This window comes from Harpia harpyja, chromosome 2 (genome assembly GCF_026419915.1).
Source record: "Harpia harpyja isolate bHarHar1 chromosome 2, bHarHar1 primary haplotype, whole genome shotgun sequence".
In the NCBI taxonomy this organism is placed as follows: Eukaryota; Metazoa; Chordata; class Aves; order Accipitriformes; family Accipitridae; genus Harpia; species Harpia harpyja.
Window position 1 is genome coordinate 1,436,036 of NC_068941.1, and position 9,695 is coordinate 1,445,730.

General features: G+C 39.3%; 1 protein-coding gene across 1 annotated transcript; it reads right to left on the minus strand.

The window, feature by feature from the left end:
* Positions 1-5,144: 5,144 nt before the first annotated feature.
* LOC128153042 (interleukin-8-like) lies at positions 5,145-8,568 on the minus strand. Its single transcript, XM_052811881.1, has 4 exons — positions 8,383-8,568; positions 7,481-7,616; positions 6,591-6,674; positions 5,145-5,998 (listed from the first exon to the last, which is right to left on the minus strand). The coding sequence occupies exons 1-4, from the start codon at positions 8,543-8,545 to the stop codon at positions 5,968-5,970; spliced, it is 414 nt and encodes a 137-aa protein (XP_052667841.1). The 5' UTR covers positions 8,546-8,568; the 3' UTR covers positions 5,145-5,967.
* Between the last annotated feature and the right edge of the window lie 1,127 nt (positions 8,569-9,695).

A 9,695-nucleotide genomic window follows, 5' to 3' on the forward strand; every position in this document is an offset into this window, starting at 1 on the left:
CTATTAATTGTCTCCTTGATGCTTGTGCTTTGCCCCCGCACAGTGGTTCATCCTCCTGCAGTCTTATTCCTTCTAGAAGTTCTGCATCAAGTAAAAAGAATCACATGTGATCCAGGCTTTCAGTAGCGTGTCCAGTCTTACTGTTTATGAAATCTGCCACTGAATGCTTTAGTATTCAGCTAATGGGGCAAGAATGTCTTCTGTTAGTGCTTTGGTGTTATTGATGCTTCATAGCCATAAACAGAGCTTTCTTCAATTGAATGGAAGAGGACAAAGTTTGTTTTCATAAAATGTATGTGCTCCTTCTTATTGGGATTTTTAAAAGTCACTACAAAGTGAGACAAAAAGTCCTTTCAAAAGTTAGCAGTAAACACTGCTGAAGATTGCTATAATTTGAATATACACTAGCAGAACTCTAAGAGAGATGGTAGTCTAGAGGACAGGCAAATGTGTGCCTCATATATGTGTCCTACACTTCATACAATGGTAAAGAAGGAAAGAATACACTGCAAATAGTGTAAAAAAAAAAAAAGTTTACATTTCTCATATTTAGGGTTTGTCTTCCTATCATCCGCCTAAGTTTTAGTTTCTCTTAAGTCATTCATTATTTTCTGGAGGGAAATTCTCCCTGGCACTGCCCGATTCCTTTAATTTGCCAAGCGTCCTGTGATAAGAAGACAGTAGAAGTGAGATGAAATAGATAAGAGAGTAGTTTCAGTGGCAGAGGCTTGAGCACAAACCTGAAGGCCAAGCACCCCTCAGCTCTATTACAGGGAGCATCCTCAAGTCAATCCCCTGAAACTCTGGGCTTGCATCCCCTGTGGAGCAAAGGCAGCCTTCTAATCTTGTTTGTCACCTCAAGGTAATCTGAACAGGCTGTCACAGACACAAGCATAGTTCAGAGGGCAGAGGGGTAAGCAGGAGCCCAGGGGCTTGGCGTTTTTCTTTCTTAAGCCTGGGAATGCTAGTAGTTCATTCAAGAACCTCTCAGCATGTTCACATGCATGTCTTGATCCCACTTTCATAGCAAAACAAAACTGTCAAGAAAGAACAGATATGAATCCAAGAGCCATAAGTACGGTCATTGCCCTGACTTGGTGCCAGAGAAAAAGGTGAAATGTGTATCCATGTCTCGGATATGAGAGAAGGCTCCTTTCTCCATGATACCCTTATGTAATAAAAAGGTCAACAAATGTGATTGATAGAAACATTTACAGAGGAGGTCCCTAAAGGTAAATAGAAGAGGTATTTCAAGCTTTTACAATTTTATTGACATTTTGGTTTTAGCATGGACAGTTGAATTCTGATTCTCTTGTCTGCTTGCAATCTTGAAAAAAATAGGACCTCAAAAAAAGAGGAGGAAAAGAAGAATTGTCAGTATTTTGAAGTCTCATTTTTTCTGTGTATGCATGTAATATGTATCTTCTATTAAAGAGCCAGTCTGAGAGAGTGGACTTACTCATTTGGTCCTTTTATGAGTTATGGAGCTTTCATTATTCTGGAAAACTGTTGCAAGGGAAAGCTAGAAATCATTGATCTCAGGACCTCAGTGTGAGTGTTGCTTCAGTGCTTAAAAATTGGTTTTGGCATTCTGGCATTTTGTATTAGCTGAGTCAGAAAAAGCTGCTTAGCTCTCCTCTTTCCACTGTCTTCTCAAAAACTGAAGACTCATTTGGAGGTAAAAGGTGACTAACTGGGTCCAAATGTGCTCTCAAAACAAGCTACTTGTCTAATAACCTTTTATTTCCACAGATTTTTATAAGGTCTATATATATGAAAAATTGCTATCTGCAAAAGAAAAAAATATTAGATTTTCCCCAGTTTACCTATATTCTGGTAAGGAATAGGAGAAATTGATAGACTGATACTGGAGTTGCCAATGCACCCTTTGGAGGGAAAAGTCTTACTTCACATATCCGCTGGAGTCATTGGCTGAGTCCGTGGAGATACAGGCAAGTGGGGTCTGGTCAACCTAGTACAACCTTTTTTTTTTTTTTCGAAAAATGTGATCATGTTCCTCGTGAATTTTAACTTTCATGGAATAAGATAGTTGGACCTGTCGGAGGTTGGTAATTGTTTAAAATGAATATATTTGTAATGATGCAAAATTATTGAGCATTGCTATGTTGAAATCAGCCTGCAGAAAGTTGTAGAACAATGTCACAATGTTGCCTGTTTCATGAAAGGGCAGATGAAACTTATTATCAGTGAGCCTAGTTATACCTATAACCTGACTGTATATGCACAGAAGGAATTGTAAATTAGCTATTGTCACTGAGGAAGTAGATCTGGGTGTCACAGGTCTGATGTTTTTGTAGAACCGTGTACAATGTCTTATGGCAGTCAAAAAGGCATCTATAGTTTTTGGAAGCATTTAGAAAGGAATTATGGGAAAAAAGAAGATAAAATACGAGAAAATCGTATTGCTTTCAACGTGTCATGTTGAAAGCAACCAGATGTGTGTACTTCCACAGCGTGTGATTAAACGGTAGAAGTCATTGTCACAGGATGCTGAGCTGGGTTTGAAGAAAATGCTTTGTAAGTATTGTAGATGCGCAGCTGTAATAGTACAGAGTTTGCACTTGAACTCCTGCTAAGCATTAGATATGACTAAAGGAAAACAGCTTATTCCTTTCACATGTTCCGAATTGAGCTTAGATTCTCAGCCTACCTTCCAGATTCTTACACGCATAGTATCTTCCTCTGTAGCAATCCACAGAAATTGTGGAGTCATCTGTGCACTGACTGGCACTAATAGTTATTATTAAAAACAATTAACTGCAGGTAATATTAAAAATAAGTTTTCACGATGGTTTTCAACAACAGAGATCTCAGGTTTATTTTTTAGGTGGCACAATTCTTGTTTCACTTTTGCACACAGAAACAAAATGTCTGTTTGCTGACCCAGAAGTTTCCATGGCAGTCTGAATAATTTACAAAGGATCCATTTCCTGTGGAGTCGATCCTAATAGCCTGTTATAAACAAAAATAAATACAATGCTTGGAACAAGTCTGCAATATCAAGCCAGTGCTATGTGTAATTTTCCTGGGATTTTCCCATGTTATGTGATAACAACATAAGAAATGCAATCGTTTCCAGAATGGGAAGGAATCCATAAGCAAAAGCAAGTAAATGTTACCTGATACATAACCAGGATGTTTGTATTAGTCAATATTGAGCACAGAGAGAGAAGTGGAGGCCAGCAAGCCAGTGTTTGTATTCTCTGTTCTCCTAAGGAAGAGTTAAAAGTATTTTTCAGGGACTTTCCAGGATTTCTTTCAATGGCTTCCTCTATGGTTTGGAGCATGTATACATTAGAGAGAAATATACTTTTGGTATTATAAGAACAGTAACATTGAAACTTGAGGGAACAAATTACAGTTTGTGATTGAAAAGGCTGTTGATACAAGAGCAGAATTACAGCAATCAGGCACGGGAGGGGGAGTTTGAGGATAAGGAAATGACACGAGGTTGTTGCTTGGTTGGTTGGTTGTTGCTACTGTCCTCTTGCCCCCAAACTGAAATTGTTGATGAAAGAAGGAAGTGAACATGGTTTGGAAGGAAGGTGAAGTAAGGGACCAAGAAAATAGCTGAGGACAGAAAGGACATGTAAACATCTCTGCTACTTTTAATTGCGAGGAGGAGGGCAGTAGAAAAATGAATGGAAGGTGGTGAATACACAAGGCAGCTGTAACATGCAATGGCCTTCTGACAGGGTTGTAGAAATACAATTTAGATGCTAAATGAAGTGGCTGTGGGGAGCAGAAGCTTACATGAGATTTGGAAAAGGAGAGATGGACAAGAACATGTAGTTGGCTGCAGTGAAATTTCAGGGTCCTTCCTTTCATTGTGGTGCAAATGTCCTGACTCTTACTCACCGCCTGGTCAGCTTTCGGGTATGTTACACAGACATGCACGTACACACACAAAGACACTAGCTAAATAGTCTCCATGTTTTCAAAGGGTGCAGTTTTCTCTTATGGCTTCTGCATGGCCTGGTAACTGGAGGGTGACAGGGCATATTGTTCAGAGTTCAAGTGGCTGAATGCCTCAAACTGGTGCTGAAATAATGTGGGTCGAGGAGAGGACTGACATCAGCCTTACTGCAAAGGGTCTTCAAGAAGAAGCAAGCCAAAGACAGCTCTCTTATTTTATGATCACCAAGTTAGCCAGAAAAAATCCTTCTTCTGTTTTAAGACTATCATCTAGATCGTAGGTAAAAGTGAAATCAAAGTGTGCATACCTCAAATAAACAAGTACATACTAGTTTAAAGCAATAGGCTTTAAACCTATGCCCTCTCTCTCTTGTTCTCAGTTTCCTTCCTGAAGATGCCCAACATGTTGCTGGCTTTCATGTGGCCGCCGTTGCACTTTGAGCTGATGATTTCAGAGAATTGTTAATCATGGATGTTTTAAACTACTGTCTTTCAAACTGAACTGGGAGTCCTATGGGAAGATGCATTACACCCATGAGGGCTGTGCTCTCCAACAGTCCCCGTGGGACAGGAGATGGGGTGGTAACAATATGAAGCATCCCAGTTTATCTGCCAGAATCCTTCCTCGGTGTTCATACGCAGTATGAGTGCTTCTCTCCCAAAGGGGCCGAGCATTGGTGCCTGTGCATGCTGGGGAGGAATAGCCGGGCCTTTTAAAAGAGGCAGGCGTTTGCACTCAGCGCTCTTCATATCAGGGATCAGAATAGGAAGCAGTTGTTACACAAGGGCAAATGCTTGATATTTGGCTACCCAAAGTAAAGGTTACAAATTCCCATTTTGATATTCAAATAGTGGCCTTTTGATGTAGTAAAGATTTACAACTCTGGAGCCGATCTGGACACTGGCAGTGTTTAGGCATCTGAGGGTAAAATTCTCTTGTCTTCAAGGTACTTAAATAAGGAGCCTTGCCCTACAGTGCACCAGTCCGCAAGGACTGGGAATAGCCTGAAGAGAGGAGACCTACCCTAAGAGTTGTTATTGCATTCAGTAATGTCAGGTTACCTAACAGCGTGAGTTACAGTACCATGTACTAGAAATTTTCATTTCAGTTCCAGAAGTCAGGATGAGGTGGCAAAAATGAAGCAGACTGTTTCCAAATAAAGCAAATGAAAATGTAAAATAACAAACAGATAACAAACAGATTTTTTTGAAAAAAACATTTAATAATACATTGTTAGGAATAATTACAGTCTCACAAGCAAATTCTCTGTATGTGAGATGTAGTTTTTTCATTTCCATTAGCTGATTGTGTAGCTAATTAGACATACAACCAAGTCCTTCTACAGAGCAATGAGATTGTGAACATTTCTTATGAAATGAATAGCAGGAATGGAAAATCCAGTAGAAATGAAATAAATTATCATTTTCTCTCTTGTATAGAAACTACTCGATAAATACATTTATAAATACCATGGAAATCACAATAAATAAATAAATACTAAACGCACTCTCATACAGATTCTGTAGGCTAGATTTTTAAAAAGTCAGAAATCACAGTTCACAGTCTAGCCACAGTCTGACTGTGGTTCAGGAAACTGTTGTTGACACAACATACTAGTTTCACTCCAGGGGAGCAGGAGGAATTATCAGTTTGCTGGTGTAATAGCAAAATAGTAAGGCTTAGCGTAAATAAGCTGTTCTGTAAGTGCATTGCACTTAACTAGTTGAGTTTGGCTGAAGTGGCTGCCAAGGGTTCTTCATTTCCTTTAGCAAACCACTTTAACTATTCAGGGTCTTCGGTGTCAATGAACAGCGTGTCCCACAGACGACACTGACCATTTTGAAAGACTTTCTTAAATAGATGAAGTTAAATAAATAAATAAATAAATAAATAAAACAATCCATAATTAACATAATAACACTGATGCAGGAGGTGGAAGGTGGTACACTGCTTAAATGATGCTTTTCCCGAATGTTTTTCTCAGCAGAGGAGCTGGAGCAGTTCCCAGATTTTTTCTGTCCTCGTGTTTCTTAGAGTGGTGAGTCAGAATTGAATTGAGCACTGTTAAGAGGTGAGGGAAGAGGATAATTTAAAAGGCGGTTCAAGAGCAGTTATCATTGCTTAGCATTTACACAAACAGTTAAGGATGAGTGGTCTGTTTCCAACTCTATGTGCTATCTTGAGGCATAGAGAGAATAAAGTTGATGTTTCAAAAGCAATTACTGAAATCCCAGTGTGTGCATATCTGGTGCCCAGCTAGGAAACTTCTGCAGCATGAGTTTCTGCATTTACTTGCATCAAGAAACTCATTAACTCAGAAATATGAATTATTAACATATGCTACTGTAAGTAAGGGGAAGATGAATTTTTTTAAAGCCTCATTTTTCAAAGGGAGACAAACACTTCTGTGTTCCTTTCACTCCAGACGGAGTTGCCGGTACTCAAAGGCTTAGTAGTCTCGTATCGGCTTGAACAAAGACCTTGCAGCAGAGTCAGAAAGACTAAGACTAATTCTGTAATTAAGCAGCAAGTTTCCTTGTTCTTTAAATCTGATTAAGAGAAAATGGAAAGTATCACTAAGAAATCCTACAAGCTGGCTTTTTGGGGGAGGTTTACCACTCAACTGCCCAAATTGACAGGGAATGGGACTTACTTGGCCAAAATTGCCTTTACAATCAGCTGTACCCAGGGAGCAGTGGGCTCCAAGCACACCTCTCTGCCGTCCTTCAGAGTAGCTCTGCAAAACAGGGAATAAAGAAAGGTCAGGAAACTACTACATGGATTTGTTTTACTCACAGAATGTAATGCTGCATTTTTAGATTAGTTAGTATAAATTCATCCCAACTGCTCTAGGTTAGACTTGGCCATTTTGTTATATGTGTTCCACAACTGAGGAGACTAAAACTGTCCAGACGTTGTCTGAGTCTGTGTGCCTGCTCTCAAAGCAGTCACACACTCCCAAAAGTCTTTCTCAATATATGTGGGTGCTTGGTTTGAATTTGTTTACATTAGTAAAGCTTTCTTGCACAATGATTGAAACCTCCAGTGGTGAAAATGTGTTTCAGCACTGTAAGGATTTCAACATTTTAGTCCTTCCTCCATGCTATTCCAGATAACATTAGTTTCACTGTTTCACTCTTTCCCTAAATCTGCTTGTGGGAACTTAATTTGTCTCTCTGAGACTGATGCAGGCTGTTTTCATGGAAGTTTTGCCTGCCTAATAAATGCAGGGTTTAAACTATGATGTTATTACCTCATGTATTAAGAACTGGCCAGCCCTCGAAATTCATGTTCTACCACCAGAATTATTTAATATGTCCCATGACAGATAAATAATGATCAGTTCAGGAATACGTAAGGTCATAGAGACGATGAAAAACATGGCGTACTACTTAAAACCATCTCTCAAAAGAATAACCAAATCCAACTACATCATGTCAGCCTGCTAACTATCGTACTTGTCATGAAGCGTAAAAGCCCCTGCAGCCGCAGCAGCGGCAGAGCATAGGTGAAGAAGAGGGAGGCTCTTGCAGAGCTACTTACATGACTTCAACGTTCTTGCAGTGGGGGCCGCTCTGTGTCAGCTTCACATCTTGAATGGATTTAGGAGGGATGAACTTTGAATGTGTGGCTATGCACTGGCACCGCAGCTCGGTTCCCATCCTTGCCAGGGTCATACCTGTGAACAGAAAAGGAAGATGGTGGTTTGAGAGGCATCACTGTATCACACATAAAGCACGACTGCTCTATTTTAACAACATTCTCAATTAAAATACTGCATTTGTCCAAGCTGCCTAAATCCTCACAGTATAAAGATCAGTTGCTTATTTGTTTCAGAGGAGCTGATGCCCAAGTACATTTAAAACTAAATTAACACATCTTTTAAAAATAAAACCACATATTTTGAGGTTACTTGTACTGACTACACTGTACGGTTAGTTGCATTGTTTTAGTGTCTGGATCGACAAACTGGCAACTCTGCAGAAGATAGAGCCCTGGATTTTTTTTCATTAATTGGAGGCTTGTCCATGCTTCTACGTTCATACTGTTTATTCTCCGTTCCCAGCTGTATATTACTTGCTCGAGGCAGTATGATCGTTAAGTAACAAATATGAGATCATAAACTGTTCTTTGTGTGAGAAGGGAGAGAAACGTTCAAACACTTCAGAAGAAGAGCCTGTCTCTAGCTGCATATACTTCAAGTGAAACATAGAAATAAAGCAAATTTAAGTTGCATCCTTAAAATTTTTCCCACATGATGTCAGTAACTCTTCAGTACAAGGGCTACGTGGTAGATTTCGGACTGAAGAGAAGTTGCTGAAAATCTCTCAAAAGAAACTAATTTGCTGAAACAAATATAAAGGTACCTCTCTGCAAGGACAGGCATCTCGGTAGATGCCTAGACAATACTACAGCCATGGGGATCTTGGGAGGGATTTACTTACCCTGAGACATAGCTGCTGAAATCAGGAAAAGAGCCAGGACAGCCACAAGTTTGCTGTTCATGATTAGACAGGAGCTTTTCACTGGATTGTTTAGCTCTGGTTCTGTGGAGCAGTGACCTCTCTTGTCCTGGAGGATTGCTGATGCCTGATCTGGGCGATCCATCTCGCTTATATACCGTTTTGTGCCCAGCATGTGTGCTCTGCTAGCATGTAGATTGCGTTAGAGGAATTTCCCAGATGCAGTAAAAATGACTCACATGACTGTTGTGAAACTCCTTCCTAGATGACGAGGAATTATTCTGCTGAGAATGATATAATGTATGAATTTATTAAAATATGTAAATAATAGCCATGCATTCCAGTTTCTTTTGTAGACTTTTATAAGTTTTGTGCTTTTTCTAATGCATACCCTTATTTAGTAATACAACTTTATGATGGTTTCAGTTACGTTTATGTTGTAACTTTTCATTAGTTTCATCAGGGTAATAACTGTTCTTCACAGGGATGCCAGATCTATACTTGAGATACTTAATTTCTTATCTCCGTTTACAGTGATAGCTTCTACTTATCTGATTTTAAGCCTCTGGAGTGGAAATCAGGCAGTGCTGAAATCACTGAAAAGCTTTTTCACTGGGGTCAGGATTTTACCTCAGCATTATTTTGATGTTAATGACTTTAATTTGTAGTTTTTTTCTTTTTTTCTGTTCAAGTGGCATCTTACAAAGTAAATTCATCTCTAATACTATCTGTTTGGTAAAGGAATTGAGGCTGCAGTATTCAAAGCTTCCTGTGGGAAGCAGATATTAAATTCTGAATGGCTTTGAAAACCATGCCTGCATTTTTCATGTCACATGTGTTAATGAATGATAAACAGAGGAAGCTTTGTATGCAAACAAAATAGCATGACCTGCTGAACACAACTGCTTTTGTTTCCTTTGTAAGTCTAGATATTTTCAATAAGTCTTTTCTGTAATCTTTTTCAGTGACCGTAACCGTAGGTCTTAGCAAAGGGAAATAACATTAAGTATTATGGCACTGCTATAGACATTTCTGTTGAAGAACCTTCTTGCATGAATGCTGAGTGTTTATTTGCCGTGGCTGGTAGAGAGATTACCTTGCAAGGTCATCAATTTCAGGGGAAGACTTGGGCTCAAATGCAGATCTGTTGCTTAAATGAAGATTTGGTTTTTTAACCCATCTGGAGTGCATGTGATTAGGAAAAGCCATTCTGTTTCAGTGCCGTAAAAACATCGTCCTTTTGACCATGATGACTTTTGCTGCTTGTCATCTCCAGCCTCAAAGTTTCACGTTTT

Excerpts from the sequence above, each read along its gene's own strand:
- LOC128153042 (XM_052811881.1), bottom strand. The coding sequence starts at position 8,545 with ATGGATCGCCCAGATCAGGCATCAGCAATCCTCCAGGACAAGAGAGGT. Across the intron at positions 6,675-7,480 it reads TGCAAGAACGTTGAAGTCAT|AGCTACTCTGAAGGACGGCA; the intron begins GTAAGTAGCTCT and ends CCTGTTTTGCAG. Across the intron at positions 5,999-6,590 it reads GTAAAGGCAATTTTGGCCAA|TGCTCAATTCAATTCTGACT; the intron begins GTAAGTCCCATT and ends ACCTCTTAACAG.